The sequence below is a fragment of the Alexandromys fortis genome, unplaced genomic scaffold (assembly GCF_014885135.2).
Source record: "Alexandromys fortis isolate MF-2015 unplaced genomic scaffold, M_Fortis_MF-2015_v1.1 scaffold_187, whole genome shotgun sequence".
NCBI classification, from domain to species: Eukaryota; Metazoa; Chordata; class Mammalia; order Rodentia; family Cricetidae; genus Alexandromys; species Alexandromys fortis.
In genome coordinates, this window is record NW_026068088.1 from 1,894,918 (window position 1) to 1,915,446 (window position 20,529).

General features: G+C 38.7%; 1 protein-coding gene across 1 annotated transcript in view; it reads left to right on the forward strand.

Annotated features, from left to right (window-relative positions):
- Abi3bp (ABI family member 3 binding protein) overlaps positions 1-20,529 on the forward strand; it is a 226,801-nt gene that overhangs the window by 100,587 nt on the left and 105,685 nt on the right. The window contains 2 exon segments of the mRNA XM_050122348.1: positions 12,519-12,700; positions 13,423-13,478. Coding sequence (XP_049978305.1) covers positions 12,519-12,700; positions 13,423-13,478 — 238 coding nt within the window.

The following is a 20,529-nucleotide window of genomic DNA, read 5'->3' on the forward strand; positions in this document are numbered from 1 at the left end:
GGCTTTTTCAGACCCAGGCCAGCTGGCCTTGGTGAGTTCCCGATAGAACATCCCCCTTGTCTCAGTGTATGGGTGCACCCCTCGCAGTCCTGAGTTCCTTGCTTGTGCTCTCTCTCCTTCTGCTCCTGATTTGGACCTTGAGATTTCAGGCCGGTCCTCCATTGTGGGTCTCTGTCTCTGTCTCCTTTCATCTCCTGATGAAGGTTAATATTCAGGAGGATGCCTATATGATTTTCTTTGGGTTCTCCTTCTTATTTAGCTTCTCTAAGAACCAGAATTATAGGTTCAATGTCCTTTATTTATGGCTAGAAACCAAATATGAGTGAGTACATCCCATGTTCCTCTTTTTGGGTCTGGCTTACCTCACTCAGGATGGTGTTTTCTATTTCCATCCATTTGAAGCAGAAGTTTTTGAAGTGTGATCAAACTACATTATTGCCATCATTGGGGAACATGTAACATGCAAACTTAATACTGCCCACCGCCAAAATCATTGGGTCAGAGGTTAAGCGTGGGTCTCAACCATCTGTTTCAACAAGAATTCTACATGATTCTGATGCCCACTGATATTAATGAAGACTGGCTTAGGAAATGTGCACACACAGGGAGAATTAAGAGGGGTGACACTGAGAGGTGACACAGAGAGGTGTTCTTTGTCAGAACAATAAAAACAGTCAGCTATGTTTTTAGGTAACTGTAACTATTTGTCCTTAAACCCAACACAATCTTTGGCCCTGTCTGAAATGAGCAATGTGTTAAACACTGATCCATGACCCTAAATGGTTTAAGTAGAGTATTTGCTTCTCATCATTATTTACTATGTAAGTGATGTGGGAGTGATTTCTTAATAATAAAGAAACTGCCTCGGCCCTCATAGGACAGAAAATTAGGTAGGCGGAGTATACAGAAGAGAATTCTGGGAGAAAGAAGGTTAGAGGAGGAGTCTCCATGATTCTCCCGCTCCAGACAGACGCAGGTTAAGATCCTCCCTGGTAAGCCAGCTCGTGGGCTACACAGAATATTAGAAATGGGTTAGAACAATATGTAAGAGCTAGCCAAAAAGAAGCTGGAACTAGCTGGGCCAGGCAGTGTTTGAAAGAATACAGTTTCCGTGTAATTATTTCGGGCATAAGCTAGCCATGCGGGCGGCCGGGTGCCGGGGACGCAGCCCCGCCGCACCTAATTCAACATGTAAGTATCAAAATTCAAAAATTATAACCCTATAAGTTTGAAAAAAATTTAAGTTTCAAGACCTTTAAAAAGGGGTTTCTGTAAGTTCTTGTTTTAAATACACTAGAAATTATTTCAAATTTGAGAAAAGTTGCATTCTTACTTTAAAAGAAAAAATGTGACATAAAATTTAAACACAGTAAAATCTGTAAAACTGGTACAGTTTGAGTTATAAATTTTGATATTTTATATTTGATAGCATTAAGAAACAGAATACAGTATCTTATTCTCCACACATTGTGCAGTTGTGGGTCTCACCTACTGCAAGTAGATGTTTCTTTGATGAAGGTTGAGAGATGCACTCATTTATGAATATAAGGATAAATCATTAGGAGTCTGATTAATACTATGTCCATTCATCATTATACTAGTAGTAGGTTCTTGATAAAGGCCTATGACCTATCTATCCCAAGCTTCTTGACCTAGTAATGGTACCAGGTATGGGCTCACATCCTTTGGTGTGAGCTTTACATCCACCAGAAAGTGGTTGGTTACTCCCATGATGTTCATTCCACAATTGTACCGGTGAGCATTTCTTACAAGGTCATTGTCATAGCTCTCAGGGATCACAGCCAGGTAAGATGATGTTTTTTTCCTCTGGTAGAATACACAGCACTTTCAAGCACTATGAAGCCAGCCAGTAGGGATGAATCTTTTAGATCAGGACCAGCTTGATGTCTCCATGTTCTACAACTCCAGCAGAAGGGTCTTATTGTTACATTCTGAAGTGTAACAACGACCAGTGGCAATAGCCTATGATGTTTGAGTGTCTGTGGGAGCTCATTGGCCAGCACTCAAAAGAAGAAACCTTTTCTTTGCACTGGGATGTTTTGTTTATTAGCTTGTGATTAGTCTTGTAACATTATCAGCCTGTGGGTAAGAAGTGAGGATTGATCTGGGAGCATTTAGAGGGGAGGAGTATGATTGAAGCATATTGTATGAAATTTTCAAAAAAAAAAAAACAACAACAACAACAACAAAAAAGAATTCCAGAAAGCTCCCTCTCCCAGAAACATCCCCTAATTGGATTTTTATCATTATAGATTAGTTTTGCCTCCTCACAAAATCTGTATAAATGGGATGACATTGCATGAGAGGGTTGGTCGGTCTGTATTCCTTCAGCATTCTCTTAAATTTCATCTCTAACATTGCAGGTGTTAAATGGCTATTACTTATTTTATTCCTGAGTAGCATTCCAGTATGTGCCTATTCTAGTTTTTTATATATCCTGCCGGTAGGCACAAGAATTTTATCAATGAGGCTGGAGAGATGGCTCAGTGGTTAAGAGCACCAGTTGATCTCTCAGAGGACCAGGTTTCAACTCCCAGCACCCACGTGGCAGTTCATAACCATCTTTCCTCCAGTTCTAGAGGATATGGCACCTTTTTTTGTCCTCTGAGGGCATTGCACACACATGACGCTACTATGTACATACAGACAAAATGCCAATGCACATAAAATAAAAATAAAAAATAAATAAACTGTGTTGGTGATTGTTTTTAAGTCTATAGCTTCTATAAACATCCTAATACAAGACTTTGAGTGTATGACCTAATTTCTTGGGCCAAAATTGGAGCTGCTGCATTGCAGGAGTGCATGCAGGATGCATATTTAACTGTCTTTCTGACTTTGCCTACATTCCCTTAAGCAGTCTGTGAGAACTCTGCTTGCTGGAAATCCTCTTCGCGTTTTGTGCTGTGGCATTTGTCATCGTAGCTCTCCTGGAGTAGTGTTGACCCATTACACTTAACATGCACTTCCCTTGCATTAAGAATAGCTGAGCTTTGGGGTTGTGAGATCATTTTTGTACAGTTTTACTCTTGTTTAAACTGAGCTGAAATGAAAAGCCTTTTAAAGTCTTTGCGAGTTCTCAAAAGTACCTTTAAAATTACTCTGATTAGAAAATCTAAGCTGAAAAGAAATGAAATCCAATTTTCCTTCCTGTGCCAATGGTCCTCAAGGAATAGAGTACTTGGAAAAAAGTGTGTGGATGATTATTTCCAAAACTCTTTTTTTAAATAATTTTTAAGTGTTTCAAAAAATCTGAAATATTCCTTATTTCACCCACCACTAAGCCCATGACTTATTTTTCTGGGAAAATACTCTTGAAAGTGCATATTTGTTTTACAGTAATTCCAGCTCTTAGTGGAGTAGTTCAGTGTGCCAACACTGAGAAAATAATGTGAGGGTTGGAGTCGCTTCCCCTACCACCAAAACACCAAACCAAATCAACAACAACAACAACAACAAAAGAGGAGTGGGCGAGAGAAGACGAGAAAGAGGAAAGGAATTTGATAGTCTTATAGCAAAACCCAGTTTGGTTTTAATGGTTGCTCAGCTCACTTGATAAAGCCTTGAGGTGATGTTTTCCACCAAGATCAGTAGCAGCCAGGCAAATTCTTGGAGCATGTGCAGCCGTGCCTTCCAGTGCCTTGTGACTTCCCTTATTTATGCTTGAGTAAAGCTGACTTTTCCATGAAGAATTTATCTACTCTTGGTTCTGATGGGCAGAGGTTACCACAGCTGGCAGCACAGATGGACAGAGCATTTTAGAGAATGGCCGAGCAGATGCCTGAGAGCTACGCCATAGACTCTAAGGCTAGTCTGACTCAGATCGTAAATACATCTCACCCTTACCCCTGGCTCACCAATTCTGGCCCTGCCCATGTCATTAAATCAATAGAGTCATGGATATCAAATTGCAGTATTAAAATTCTGCTTTGAGTAAAGTTTTCAAAAGACTCTGTAAGTATCATGTCAAAACGATTGCATCTTTTCAAATCGGAGTTGGAAAAATAGGGACCTGTTAAGGTATGACTTGGAGAAGAATTCAAGAGTCATGGCTGAAAAGGAGTACTTTAAGTACTTGTGGAGTCTGCTTTTCCAGGCATCTTTGCTCCCAAGTCGGCACAGTTAGTAATGAGCTGGCATTCTAAGCTTTTGTTGTGCTTGAGAAAAATGCCTCGTGCTTGGACAGAGGGCTGATCCCCAAGATATACAAGGAACTCAAGAAACTGGTCATCAGAAGAACAAATAATCCAATAAAAATGGAATACAGATCTAAACAGAAAGCTCTCAACAGATGAATCTAAAATGGCTAAAAGACACTTAAAAAATGTTCAACATCTTTAGCCATCAGAGAAATGCAAATCAAAACAACTCTGAGAGTCTGCCTTACACCTGTTAGAATGATCAAGATCAAAAACACTGATGACAACTTATGCTGGAGAGACTGTGGGGTAAAGGGAACACTCCTGCATTGCTGGTGGAGTGCAAATTGGTACAGTCCTTTTGTATATCAGTAAGACGATTTCTCAGAAAATTAGAAAACTTCAATTTTCTATTTCAATTTTCTATTGGGTTGCCTCAAGACCCAGCAACACCACTTTTGGGTATATACCCAAAGGATGCTCAATCATAATCATACCACAAGTACATATACTCAACTATGTTCATAACAGCATTATTTGTCATAGCCAGAACCTGGAAACAACATAAATGCCCCTCAACTAAAGAATGGATTAAAAAAAAAGATGTGATACATTTACACAATGGAGTACTACATAACAGAAAAAATAATAAAATCTTGAAATTTGTGGGCAAATGGATCGATCTAGAAAACATCATATTGAGAGAGGTAACCTAGACCCAGAAGACAAATATAATTTATACTCACTCATAAGTGACTTTTAGACATAGAGCAAAGAAAAACCAGTCTACAATTCACAATTCCAGAAAACCTAGACAACAAAGAGGATCCTCAGAGAGATATGCATGGATCTAATCTACAGGGGAAGTAGAAAAAGACAAGATCTCCTGAGTAAATCGGGGGTGTGGGGATCATGGGAAGGGGCGAGAAAGGTAGAGGAGTGAAGAAAAATATATAGCTCAATAAAAACAATTTTTAAAAAAGTACCAAAATTATTGTACACATTGTAAACACCCAAATGCCTCTACCAGAAAGGCAATAATTAGAAACAGACTTGGAGAAATCTACTGTCATCTAGTCTTGCTGTATTTTTATGAAGTTAGACAAATCCAATGGGTTAGAATAAACAATAACAGCTAAAGGGGGTGATTATGTCTTGAAAATTAGAAGACTAATATAGCTGAGATTTTCTTTCAGCAATACCTTCTTTAAAAGCCACTGGAATCTGACTGCCCTTGGATTGCCACAGAAACACAAATGGGGTTACTTTAAACCAATAAACCTTCTGTAAAGATTGATTTATAAAAACATTTCAAGTTGGTTTCTAGAAACCTCCATTATACCATGCAGAGAATGTTTTTGGACAAGTTGTTCTCTTATGCCTTGAGTTTGGGCTTTCCATATTAAAGCTCTGACTTAGTAAGTTCCCAATAAGGACGCCTTGTGTTCTGCTTTATGCTTGGGTGTATTCATGGGCTTTTGCCCTAGCTTTGCAGCCTATTTCTAGCTGTGCTCTCACGCATCTGTCTGGGTCTCCCACGATTTTGCATTCTTTCCTCAGTTCATGCTGGAGAGTAGATGTGTTTCGTTTATGGTTATGTGCTCATTGGTCTTTGAATGAAGAAGGTAACATTTGTCCTCAGTCTAAGACCAAACAAGAACTTGCCAAGCTGATATAGAAGAAGGATAAGATTTTTTTTTTTTAGCCAAAATTAGATTTAACATTGATTGCTTGTCTTCTCCGTTCCTCCAGTTTGTTGAGGCTTTTAAGATGGCTTTTTTCAGCTTCATAATTTATTTCTCTAACATTTTATGCTTCATTTGTTTATACGAATTTTGGTTATTCAAGAGGGATATAAATTTTATTATAATGTTTTCTTCTAGATTCTCTAAGAAGCAGGCTTTTCCCCTGCCTGTAAATTCTCACTTGATTGAAAAAGGAGTCTTGTTACTTGTTTTCCTTGCATTATAGTATTCTGTGAGAGTAGGGGTCATGTTCCCAGGCTGGTAGTAAACACAAGCTAAGTGGTTAAGCAGAAAACTGTCCTCATTTTCTGTTATGTGTTAGTTACTATTACCTCAAAATCAACCTGAGAAAATTGAACTGATACCCCTTTTCTGGAAACATCATCTCACTTCTCCTATTATTTTGAAATATATTTAAATTCTCCTTACACCCTAACTTGTATATTCATTTACTTTTTGTATTTCATTTTCTATAGTATCCAAGTCATATGGTTTCGTTAGAGAGAAGTACTCATATCTGCATCCTCATCTTTTTCTTCTGTTCCCACTCAGCCAGTCCCAACCAAAGCATTTCTCTGTACTCCATATCCTGACAGTAACACACTGGCCATGTTCCTTGGTTCTTTTCTATATCTTAGGCCACCTACCTTAAACAATGTTGAGGAAATCTAGACTGATCACTGTCAGCTTACTCCTCCATCCCAAATTCATCTTGACCTCTACTCATATCTCTCTCATCCGAGGATCACACTTCTGATTTCACTACGCCTGATTCCATTTTTTTTCTCATATCCATTAAGCCTTTGGTTCCTTGGTGGTCAGTCTCTTCTCTCTCTCTCTCTCTCGCTCGCTCGCTCGCTCGCTCGCTCGCTCGCTCTTTCATTACCACTGGTAGCCTGCCTCCTGCATGCAAAGAGACTCACGGTTTGTGTAACCAAGACAACGTCTCTTGGTCCTGTTCTCTCTTCCACACTTCTTTTCAACCTCTAAATCTTCAAGGCTTTTCTTATGTCCTTGATTTTTACAGAATTCCCATCCATTTTTGTTGGCTTACATACCTTTCCCTCTGTTTTTACTGAGATGTGTTTGTCATAAGTGATCTGTTAATTACTAAATCCAGTAGAAGTTTCTAAGCTATTATCTACTTTATAGAATTACTGGCCAGATGATCAGTTTGAAATTTACCACAAGCATTCAAAAATAATATACTAAATGCTTTGAAGAATAGGAAAGATGACTGCATGAGAAATAATGTGGGGAAGAATACATGGATATGAAACAATATTAGACATGTAGGTAAGAGGGACTGGTAAATTCACAGAAATGTGGATTATGCAAGGACAGGACTCAGGGAAGATTTTAAGATAGATGTGAAACTTATAGAAGCTTAGTTTATTCATTGCATTTTATCATTAGAGGATCCAGTCTACTAAAGATGGCACACACAAGAGTATAAAGGGGTGTCAATATTTTATTATTAAGAAGGTGGAAAACACTAGACTGTGCTTGTATTGAAATACAGTGACAGGGTTAGTTTTATTGTTGCTTTGGTAGGTCCCAAAACAACTATACATCTTCTTTGGAAAGTCAAAGGAAACGTTGATGTGCTTATAAGTGATAACGTGGTATAAATTACCAAGAAGTCTACTCTGCTGAAATTAGAATAAAAGAGGGAGAGATCACTGAGAGCATGGAGTGAGAGCAGGATTTCTGTCCAGTCACTTTAAAGAAAGAATGTTAACAAAGAGGATATTGGGAGGAATCCTTCGATACAAGGATGGGGAGAATATACAGGGTCCATATTTTCAGAAACACAGCTGTGTCAAATTCAAGTCTTGTTGAAAGAGTGTAGTATAAAGGGGCTAATGATGGGAGAGTTTGCAAGGAATACCTTAAATTTGATGTTCTTCCCTTTCCCCTAAGAATAGTTCACTGCCAGCTGCCACAACACAAATTCAGTTTTTGCACCAGGTAGGGTTTTAGAATAGAAGATTAATCTGCTATTAAAATAAATTTTTCTAAACAGAGTCTCAAAATGTGTTTAGTCGAAAACCTCTTGAGAAAATGTGTGTGTGTGTGTGTGTGTGTGTGTGTGTGTGTGTGTGTGTGTGTGTGTGAAGAGACAGCTCCCCAGAAGTCATGCTATTTTTGAGAGTGGGCTAATAGTTAAATCATCAACTACTTTTTAAGGCACTGTGCTATTTTTTTTAAAAAAAAAAAAAAGAAGAAGAAGAAGAAGAAGTTTTTACTGTGTAGCCCAAGATAGTTTTGCACTCGGGACCCTGCAAGCTCAGTGCTTCGATTGCAAGTGAGAATCATCATGCTCCAGATTGCTCTCTGTATTTTAAAAAGACACAGAGCCTTCCAATATGGTTGTGCTCAAACTTAATCATTCATAAAATCCACACAACCAACATTTGCTCCTGAAAGTTCTCAGACAATGAGGAGAATGTTGACTATGGATTATGGTGAATATATAGAAAAACAAGTTTAAAAATCTTGAGAAATATTAAATTGACTCTTCTCTGATTCTGGGTCTTTTTATGTTTATTTTCATTTACTTTTGCCAAACACCACAGCAGAAAGAGAATTCAAGACAGACCAGAAGTATGGCTTGGGACTCAAAAAACAGGATGAGGGATTTTATTATTCAGCTCTAGCTGCTCTGGGGCCTCTTCTAATTCTATAAAGTCTGGCTTTGCTAAGATTTTATCAACAGACTAACTGGAATCAATGAGTAAGAATCACAGATCTGCAACATAAGCAAGATTTTATTGTATTTTGTCTCAACTGGTTACCATTTTAGGGAAATAGTTTATTTTGTTGAGTGAGCCTTAAGAAAAGTCGCAAAATATAATTGTAGACCCAGTAGCTTAAATTGGTCTTTGCTGATGCTTGGAATACCGCATTGAGAGCACTTATAATCTAATTTTAAAATGACCCGAGGAGAAACTAGACATTGCTTTTATTCATTGCACAATCTTTACAGAACACCTGCTGAGTGTCAGGTTATGAAGCAGTGTCAAGAGTCTCACAGTTTGTTTTAAAATTAAGAAGAATTCAATTCACTCTTTCAGCATAACTCCTACTCTTCAAGACTTAGAGTCTTCTACCTTATGCAATTATCAACTAAGTGTTGAGAAAGGCCAGTTTGACTGATGTAGTGGAGGAGGCGTGGAAGCTTGTATACGTGAAAAAAATCGGTATGAGAGAAGGTATTGTAATTAAAATAGAAGAACTTTACAAACTGATTTGTTTTTTAACATGAAGTTGAGGATCTTTGAAAACCATGGAGCATTTTGTTCCATTTTCTTTGTTGGAAGGCTATATAAAATCAAGCTGATTGGAAAGCGTGAATCTGAATCTTGGCAGCTCAGCTAGCAATGGGATCCTGACTCATGCCTGAAGTTAAATCCTCAGGAATATATCTGTACTAGGAAGGTGGAGTCAAGGGGCCCATCCGGTCTGATTTTAGCTTCTCAGGATTTCTCTAGGGTCCTTTAGGAGCCAGGATAGGGTGGAAAGGGGGAGGGTAACAAGAATTCCATGTAGCATACTTGACAAGTGATGCATTTAATGAATCACTATTGAGACACAGAGGACTCTATCATATAACATTTGTTACTGGTAGCAATGAATGTTCTGGTTGGAATAGTCTCTTTCACTCACTGGACTTTCTGTTATTTTGGAATGGGGATTGGAGTCCACAAGTAGCTTTTACTAGTAAAAAGGCAAGCTAATGACTGGGTGTAAGCCTTTCTAGATTCTGCAACTAGTAAGAAAGTGGGTTATGTATACAAAGACTCTCCACTAAGTTACCAACTTGGAAGGCCCCTGCTGACTTTATAGATATCAGAACTGGGCGCAGATTCTCCACTACATAACCTTAGAAGTGCTAAATCCTGCCTTAATACTCTGCCATTGCTACATGAAAATTCTCAGATACTTTTAAACAAAGCTTATGCCTTTTTATTTTGCAAAGTCCACACTTTATCTTCAGCCTTTGCCTCCACTTCCTAAGTTTCCAGGCCACTGTATTTGTTTCTTTAAGAAAGTGCACCTAGAGAAACTGGAGAACATTCAAGTAAACTTAGTCATTGGGGGTATCTGATCCATGTTTTTAGTCTGAGTGAGTGACCTTAAAATTCATCAATAAAACCAGTTAACCTGGATTTTAGTTCATTTAGCTTTGAAAGGTGTGGAGTAGGGAGACTCATTCTAAGTTTTGAGAAAAACACATGTAAAGGTATTTTAGGAGCCCTAAAGTAATATATACTTACTGTGTGTTCACACCATCATGTGTGCAGCTATTAACTGTCAACACCACCTCTGATATTGTTTATCTCCTCACCTGTTCACAAGCCCTCAAAGCTCTATTATAACTAGGACATTCTCCCGCTATCTGTTACCTCCTTACAACATTAAGAATGATGATATGAAAATTCACATTCCTAGCTCTGTAAACGATGTGAAAGCCTGCAGTTCACTTTGCAGTGTGCCCTTTTCTCCAGTGTGCATTTGTGTACACCTATGTTGGTGACCTGCTCTGGTCCGTTCGTTCTTACCGGTCTGTAGAGGAGTGTGACACTCACTCGTCTGCCCTGCAGCATGGCTTAGTGAGGCTGCTACAAACAGAGCCAGGGGAGCTTTCTGTGAACTGTCGTCGTTCTGCCACCACCGGAGATAAAAGACGCTCGCTGGCACTACTGGGGAAGCCAGTATTAGGCACTGGTTCTGAAAGCCGGTGTTTACATTCATAAAAGAAGATTAATAATTTCTGCCATTCAAGATAGCTTTTGTGATAATTAATTGAGACAGTCAAACCCAACATAGCCTCGACGTGCAAAGCCTAATGACATCTGCTGGAGCTGCACGTTGGGATGACATCTGTGGGGGTCCAGTCTTGACGGGCTTATCTGTTTCAGGGTAGGGGAATGTGGATTAGAAATGTTAAGGAAGAGGTAGAAAAGAAATACAGAGACAAAGGACAGTACCGGGAGGGCAACCCAGTGAATACTGAATATGCCCATGTTTATTTTCCATATGCTTATACCCCAATCCAAAAAGGGGGAAGAAGGCAAAAGACTGCTTTAACATGACTCAAAGGACAAACAGAACAATCACTTGCTTCAATACCTGAGACATCAAGCTGCTATTTCCTGAGTTGAGCATTCTGATGTTTTAGGCAGGATGTGCAGTGACAACACCTTAGATCCAGTATCCTGTAGGCAACCACTCCCTGGGTCAAACCTCCTGCTTTGAAAATGAAGGAGGAGGAATAGGCTTGAATTATCTGACCTTTGGTCAGGATGGAGTGAATCCACCCCTATGGGCCATCTTAATATACAAAACACCAAATAACCACACCCTAGGTCAGGATCTCTTGTTTGTAGCCACTCCTTAAGTCAGACTTCCTGTCAATAACTTGGAAAAAGCAAGAGAAGGCTTAGCTCTCTGACCTCAGTCAAGGTAGAATGGACCCACTTCTGTGGACCTCCACAGGGGACTGGCTTACTGTGACGTCTAAACTGGAGGATTATGTAGCCTGAAGCAAGTAATGATGATCTTAATTTATGTTCTATATTCTATCTAGAGATACGGTAGTATCTCCAGCTTAACTATTAATTTTGCTATTTTTTAGAAAAATCACAATAATTGTGTTTTACTCCTAAAAAGTAGTCCTGTATATAACATAAATAAATCCTCAGATCTATCTTCTACCAAATTGAAAAGTATTACTTTTGTTGCACCCTTCATAGAGTGAAAAGGCTTGAATTCTTCAAATTATTAAATAGGTGCACTATTTATAATACCTGGGTTCTGTTCTCTATACAACTGGAAAGGAATCACTATCTAGCCTTTCTCTCTCTCTCTCTCTCTCTCTCTCTCTCTCTCTCTCTCTCTCTCTCTCTCTCTCTCTCTCTCTCTCTCTCTCTCCCTCTCTCTCCCTCTCTCTCTCCTCCACAGAGTTTCTCTGTAGTTTTGGAGCCTGTCCTGGAACTAGCTCTTGTAGACCAGGCTGGGTTTGAACTCACAGAGATCCGCCTGCCTCTGCCTCCTGAGTGCTGGGATTAAAGGCGTGTGCTACCACCGCCTGGCTCTAGCATTTTCTCTTTCACTTCTCTAAGTGGCTAATAATTGCACTGAGAATTCTGAAGTTCTGTTGCCACCTAACTGTGCTGCTACATGGTAAGACGACTTGTGATTTAAATTTTAGAACAAAGGCACACATGTTCTCTTAAGCTTTAAAAAAATCTGGACAGCCCAACATTTAACGGAGTCTTCTGATTGAAGTCTCTTGTGTGTTAAGAAACTTGAGTGAGCTGGAGAGATGACTCAGCAAAAAAACTCTTAACTGGCATTCATGAGGACCTGAGTACAGATCTGAGCACCTATGTAGCTAGCCATGCATCCTGCAAACGTGTGTAACCTTAGTCCTGAAATATCCAGTGGTGTTTTCTGGGTTCGTCTGACATACATGTGCCTGTATACACATGTGCAAATACACTAATAGAGCTGCATGTACATGGAAGTAAAATGAATCTTAGAAACTTAGAATTACGTTTTGCATATCCCTGTGTTTCTCAAACATCATATTTTTATTATTCAACAGATTTTATACAATTCGATATAGAGAAAAAGATAAAGAAAAGAAATGGATTTTTCAACTCTGACCAGCTACTGAAACAATTGTGGAAAATCTCAAGCCCAACACAGTATATGAATTTGGTGTAAAAGACAATGTAGAAGGTGGAATTTGGAGCAAGATTTTCAACCATAAGACCATTGTTGGAAGTGAGTATCCCCTTGATCCAATATAGAGTTCATTCTTTTCTAATTGGCTACTTTAAGTCACTTCACTAGCTGTATAATATGAGATAAATTCATTTCCAATAGTTAACATGTTCTAGTGTTTAAGAAAATACAAAATGAATAGAATTTAAATATTGATATTTCAGGGGCTGGAGAGATGGCTCAGCAGTTAAGAGCACTGACTGTGCTTCCAGAGGTCCTGAGTTCAATTCCCAGCAACCACATGGTGGCTCACAACCATCTGTAATGAGATCTGGTGCCCTCTTCTGGCCTTCAGCCATACATGCAGACAGAATACTATATACATAATAAATAAATCTTTAAACTAAATAAATAAATATTGATATTTCAGAATTTATTATAATGTGATTTTTCTGAAAATAGATAATGAACAACTTGGTGGCTCCAGTCATTATAGTATTTTAAAATATATCTTTGATGTATGAACAGAAGATGAGCTAAACAAATGCAATGCCAGTATTTGTAATATCACACGGGGTGCTAGGCAGTGGAGGTGGACACAGCCTGCTACGGGAGCCCTGAACATCTCTTCCTTACCTATGTACTCACACATCAATATTTCAAATGATAGTAAATGAAGCGCCATGCCAAAATAGAGAGTGTAGCTTTGAATTATCCCCATGGTGAGCTAGAATTAAGGAATAAGAAGAATAAAAGTAATGCTGTTTCCTTCTTATTTTCAGGTAAAAACAAAGTAAATGGGAAAATCCAAAGCACTTATGACCAGGTCCACACAGTGGTAGGTGCTGATTTTTTTTTTAAGATTTATCTTTAAAAACTATCATAGCTGCGTTATGTTTCTACTTAGATGTAGGAGATCACCCTACCTTGAGGTACTGAGGTTATCTACTGGACACTGGGTGAAATGCTCAATGATTTAGGAATTAGCTATTTTTTGTTTTAAAAATGATAGAAATAAGCTCCCAAACCCTTCCTAGTTTGTTTGAAGCTCTCCAATTCAAAGAGTCAATGCAGTAATTCTGGTATTTGAATATTTTAGAGTATTTTATGATTTTGTTCATTCTGCCTGTGTGCATTTGTGTGTGTGTGTGTGTGTGTGTGAGAGAGAGAGAGAGAGAGAGAGAGAGAGAGAGAGAGAGAGAGAGAGAGAGAAACAACGTATGTGTGCAGGTGCCTGTGGAGGACAGAAGAGGGCATCAGATTCCCTGGAACTGGAGGTAAAGTCAGCTCTATGAGTCACCTAGTGTGCGGGTACTGGGAATCAAATCCAGGTCCTCTAGAAGAGCAACAGTCGTTATTATTGTAGATAATTGTAGATTGTTTTTTATGTAACACTTTAAGAGCTTATGGATAGCTACATGTTCTAGGTCCACTGATAAAGTTCAAATTGTTCTGTGTTTGCAATGATAAACAGCCAGCTTGGTTTTGAAATGTGCCCAGCCTTTGCTCAGTTCAGTAAATGCTTGTGTGTGTTTTGAGCCTTACAGTTTCCAATCCTTACTGATGCTCTGAAGGGTTACATGCTTTCACCGTTTGCTCTCAGTTCAGCCACTGTGTCCTCAGGAATCCTTCAATCCGTCATGGATAATGTAAGACATTGTTAAAGCCATCAGTGGAAGAGCTGTTAGCATTTCATGTCACACGCTCAAGTGTAAGGTGAAGCATGCTACATTAGTGAGCAGATAGAAGGGGCACCAGGGTGAGAGAATTAGGAACTGGATACTGACTTGATTGACTGTCACGTGGATGGACCTTGCTATCCCATCTCCATTGCTCCCAGCTCTCTTACCTTGGCAGTGGTCCCATTTTACTTTCTTTATAGTTAGAGTTACTCCAGAATATGTACTCATATCTGAAGATTTGGAACTAAGAGCCCCCAATGAGAGAAAACATGCCACACTTGTTTCTCTGGGTCTGGGTACCTAACTAGTTTTTTTCTAGTTCCATTCACTTACCTGCAAAGTTAATGATTTCATTTTTTCCCACTGAATAGTATTCCAAAGTATATATATTACCACATTTTCATTTCCTATTTGTCAGTGGAAGGAAGGACATTTAGGTTGTTTCTATTTCCTAGCTATGGTGAATAGAGCATCAGTGAACATGGCTGAGCACATCTCTGTGGAGTCAGATGCTGAGTCTTTTGGACATCTGTCAAGGAGCAGCATAGCTAGGTCATATGGCAGATTTATTTTTAGCATTTTAAGAATTATTTCCATAGTTGCTGGACCTGTTTGCAGTTCCACCAAGAGTAGATGAAGTTTCCATTTTTCCAGTATCTGTTTTAGCATTCATTGGTTTTTCCTTTGATCCTTTTGTTCTGACTGACATAAGATGAAATCTCAAAGTTGTTTTGATTTGCATTTCTCTAACAGTGAGGAACAATGAACATTAAAAAAATATCTCAGTAGGATGTGTTTTAAAAAATTATGTACAGAAGGGTTTTTTGAAATAGTGGATACTCCAGATTTTGGGCTAGGATAGTACTATCTTCTTACTTAACTGTTCCTTAACTAGAGTAAAGTGACCTTTATCTTTTCTGATTAGGTTAAGTTTGATTTAGTCTACTTTGTCAGCTGTCAGCTGTTAAGACAGTGATGCCTGCTTTCTTCCTGGCCTCGTTTCACCTTTTCACTCTAAATTTGTGCCTATCTTTAAAGCCAAATGTGTTTCTTGTAGATAAAGGGTAGGTGAATTTTGGTTTTTGATCCATTTAGCCAGCCTGTGTAGAAGGAGCGGAGGGCCACTTCCCGCCACCCAGCTCCCAGCCACCAGCTAGCTTTACCCCAAATAATTACACGGAAACTGTATTCATTTAAACACTGCTTGGCCCATTAGCTCTAGCCTCTTACTGGCTAACTCTCACATCTTGATTAACCCATTATTTGGTAATCTGTGTAGCACCATGAGGTGGTGGCTTACCAGGAAGGATCTTAATCTGCATCCGTCTCAGAGAGGAGAACTATGGAGTCTGACTCACTTCCCTTCTTCCCAGCATTCTGTTCTGTCTACTTCACCCACCTATGTTTTGACCTATCAGGCCAAGCAGTTTCTTTATTAATTAACCAATGAAAGCACACATAGAAAGAAGACCCACCTACATCAAGCCTGTGTCATCTAATTGTAGAACTGGGGCCATTATATGTATTTATTGCTGATGTTGATTTTGGTGGTTTGTGTTCTCAGTATCACTTTACATTTCAGTAACTAGACCTTCATTTTCCTTCCATCTTCACAGACTTAAGTTCTCTTCATTGTGTCTATGTCTTTATTGAATTCCATTTTTAAATTCTGTATTTTCTTCATCATTCCCATCCGCCATAGGTTTGTGTTTCTTGGGCATCACTGAGGTGTTTATCTCTTTAAGTACATTGATCTGCTCCTTTGTGTCTTCTTTACACTCACTGAATTCCCTTTACACTCATTAAATTGCTCAGTTTCCAGGTTATAGGCATTTTAATTATCTCTGATTGATTTCTACTTAGATATAATTAAATTCCTACTAACAGTTTAAGTTTTAAGGCTCTTTAGTATTAATGGGCAAATTTCTTTCTAAGGAGATTATCCCAACTTATGATCTTTCAAGTAGGTAACAAGAGTTTATCCTGCTTATTGATAGTGTGTATTTCTATTGCTAACATCTTGCTTAACATAATAGTTTCAAAGTTACAATGATTTCCATTTCTATGAATACTGATAAACTGGTACTATCTTTGCTTTTGTTTTCTATTTAGTGGCCATTAGTTGTGGCTCTTTGTTAATTGGGAAGTGTGTGATTTTTTTCCTGACTAGTTTAAAGACTTCATAGACTAAAAAGTCTTTAGTCTATGACATAGACAAAGAGTCCTTTGTAATGTCATCTAGATTTTTTTCCCTCACATTTGCCATCAACTTTGTTGGTGGCAATTGTTGAAAGTCTCATCTTAAAATGTACTGTATCCAGAAATTAGACTTCATCATACCGTCAGTTGTGTTCTAGTTTTCAAGGCCTTTCCCTCTTCATACAAAGGATGAATATACATCTCCCTTTATAATTTTTAGTTTTGCAACAGTTAAGCTCTAGACTCCATGGGTTTTCCTTCTCTGTGGCGTCCAATAAGGCTCGGCACTTTTCTAAGCTGTCGGTTGGCCTAGCAGCATGGATTGAATAATGATACTCTCTAAAAGTCTCTTTGATTTTGTGTCTCTTGAGATCAGTCAATAGTATGTATGAAAAACAAAACTGCTACGTTGCAGAAGAGAAACAGCAGGATACAGCTGCTGTTTCATCCTTCTCTTTCAGCTCTGGATGTCAATCATTTTTATTTATTTTTGTCAGAAGACCTCATGGTAGGATGCATTCTCAGTGAGATTGGGAAAGATGAATGATTCTTCGCCACAGCAGAATTTAATTTCTTATTCCTTGTCATAACCAGCTGTGATAGGGCTGGAGAGGAGCTTCCTACATCTGTGACGCAGAGCCAAAGTTGTATTACTTCCATGTGTGAGGTGGAGTCCCCCCGAATCTAGCCAGTCACGATGAGCTGTACTTGAAAACTCTCGGTTATTTCCAAAGGAAAACCCAAGTTCATTGAAAAGAAGCTTCAGAGATCTTCTGTGAAACTCTGTGAGCATCTTCTGGATAGCAGAGAAGTGTCTCATGGAGTGACTTCTGCTCTCAGGCAGCCTTGAGTCGTGGGAAAGCTGCACAGGAGCCACACAGGACAGCCGTTGTTCGTGCGATGTGGTCCTGTAGAATCCATCAGAAAGTTGATATGATATTTCAGATGTGCATTTCAGTCAGAGCCAAGCCTGTGCCCCAGTATCCACCCATGTCTTCTCTGAGACCGATCATAAAAGGGAGTGTTTCAAGAGGCATGCGATGTCTTACTTTTCAATTTTAAGTAAAAGACCCGTTGAAGACGGTTTTCATTCAATACTCTCATGTCTAAATCTTTGAAACCACAAAATATTTTAGCACCCTCCTGAAAGAAGTATTTGATACAGGAAAAGTATTTTAACATTAGGTATCCTTTTCAAAAAATAAATAATAATTAGGCTAAATATTTGTGCATTAAACCGCTCCATCTTATCTCCCTGATCATATTGTATACTTAAATTTATATATGCAGGCATGTATTCTGTTGGCAGGGACCACACAAATTGTTCCGGGGATATGAGGGAGGTTCTTTTCTGATTAGTTAGTATCTTTGTTTTACCAGTTGCTAAGTACCTTCAATGATGTCACTCCTTTCTTTACCTCTAAAATAATGAAGAATAAGCATAAACAAAACTCTGATTTTTCATATATAACATAAATGCATCATTTGAAATGCATATAATAAAGAAAATATTTATCATGATGTTCATGATGGTTTCCTTCTTTCAGAGTCTACTATATTCCTTTATAAAAAATATTTATTCTCTTCTGTATTACTTTCTGACCACAGTTCCCCCAGACACTCCTTCTTTCCCTTCAGGGTCAGGATTTCCAAGGGATATGAGGCAAACATGCACATTAAGTTATGATAAGACTAGGCACATCCCCTCATATTAAGGCTGGATGAGGCAACCCAGTAGGAAGAAAAGGGTCTTAATAGCAGACAAAAGAGTCAGAGACAGTCCCTGCTGTCACTGCTAGTGGTCCCACAGAGATACAAAGTAACACAGCCATACATATATGCAGATGGCCTAGGTCAGACACATGTAGGCTTTCTGATTGTCATCTCAACTTCAGTCTCTCTGAGCCCCTCTGAGCTGAGGTTAGTTGATTCTGTAGGCTGTGTTCTCATGGTGTCCTTGAGTATATCCCACCCCCTTTTTTATGATATCCATTTTTAGTGTAACATTTTTATTTATTTCTTTACCACAATAGATTACATTTTTTACAAAAATAAGTATCTATTACCAAATGCTTATTACTAGGTTTTATTGAAAAATCAAATGACTTATATTTAAACACATTTTCTCTTTAAAAATTCTTAAATCTAATTTATTCAATAAACAACACCAGTTATTGAAGTATGTATTACAGTTGAATGTATTTTGAAATGTAAAGTTATTCGATGCAACTTTCCTGAGAATCTGTGTTCCTTTAAACTATGATGCTATTTCTACCCTTTCATTTTCCATTCAAAATCAAGTCACTTTAAGAAAGCTGCACTCACGACATAGAGGATCCCTAATAGTCTCCTCTTAAAGTCCCCACGTTTTAACATGGTGGCACTGAAGGTTTCTTTTTTTTTTTTAAATATTTTTATGGTTTATTTAACTTTATTTTATGTGCATTGGTGTGAAGCTGTCAGATCCCCTGCATCTGGATCTTCAGACAGTTGTGAGCTGCCATGTGGGTGCTGGGAATTGAACCCAGGTCACTCTGGAAGAGCAGTCAGTGCTCTTAACCACTGAGCCATCTCTCCAGCCCCCTGAAGGTTTCTAACACAGGTTTTGAAGAGTGTGTTCAAACCATAGCACCATTCCAACCATGTTGTGTGATGAACTTAAGTATTATTATTATTAGCATTATTATTATTATTATTATTATTATTATTATTATTTTGGGTTTGAGAGCCCTTATCCTGTACTTTCCCTATTTATCTTTTATTTCTTTTTTCCATATTTTTTATTTAAAAAATTTACTTTTCATATACCAACTCCAGTTCCCCCTTCTTCCCCTTCTCCTACTTCCCCACCTTCTTCCTTTCCACCCCCTATCCACTCTGAGAGGGGGTAAGGCCTTCCTTAGAGAGTCAAAAGGGTGTGGCAAACCAACTTGAGACAGAACCAACCGCCTCCTGTCCCCCTCCTGCCCCATATCAAGGCTAAGCAAAGTATTCCACCATAAGGAATAGATTTCAAAATCCCAGTTCATGTGCCACTGCCAGGGCCACCCCAACAGATCAAGCTGCACGGCTGTCACCCACACTCAGAGGGTCTAGTTTGATCCCATGCAGGTTCCCCAGGTCCATCGTCCATGAGCTACCAGTAGCTTGGGTCAGCCGTCTCTGTGGTTTTTCCCATTATAATTCTTCACCTCCTCCCCGCTTCAACTGAACTCCAGGAACTCAGCCCAGTGCTTGGCTTGCCTGCAAATTTCAAAATGTCATTTTTTTTTACCACTGAGTAATACTCCATTGTGTAAATGTACAACATTTTCTTTACCCATTATTTGGGTGAGGAGCATCTAGGTTGTTTCCAGGTTCTGGCTATTACAAATAATGCTGCTATGAACAAAACTGAGCAAATGTCCAGTCCCACATATTCCACACCCTACCGCAGATGGGATGAAGTCCATATCTGTCACTCCAATACACACTCATGGTGTTCACTAAAATGGTATGAACGTGTAAAGTATAAGATTGATCAGAGAAGTAAACAATGAGAATTACCTTATGGTCCCACTTACATATTAAAATTATATAGTAAGCAGCCTTCATTGTTAACATCTGTTCTCTTAAACAGAAGCTTCAATATGCACACACAAACATTGACCACAACATCACACACACACACATACACACATACACACACACACACACACACACACACACCAGAGGTTTATATCTTATTTCAGCTAACCAGAAACTTGAAGACTTTCAAAAATCGAGCATGTTAGAGTCAATTTGAACCAGATGTTAGACTGAAACAGTATGTTTTGTAACTTTCATTAGAACATCCTAAAATGAATTAAAAGCAGAATTTAAAATGAACAAGTACTTCTAATGTGGTTTGGCTCTTGAGTCCTTGAAATTAGATTTTGAATATTCCTTAGCTCCTCCCCAAATGGACAGTTGCAACATCCCAGGTCCTGAAATTAAAATTAAACCCTGAGTGGACTCTCTGATGCAAGA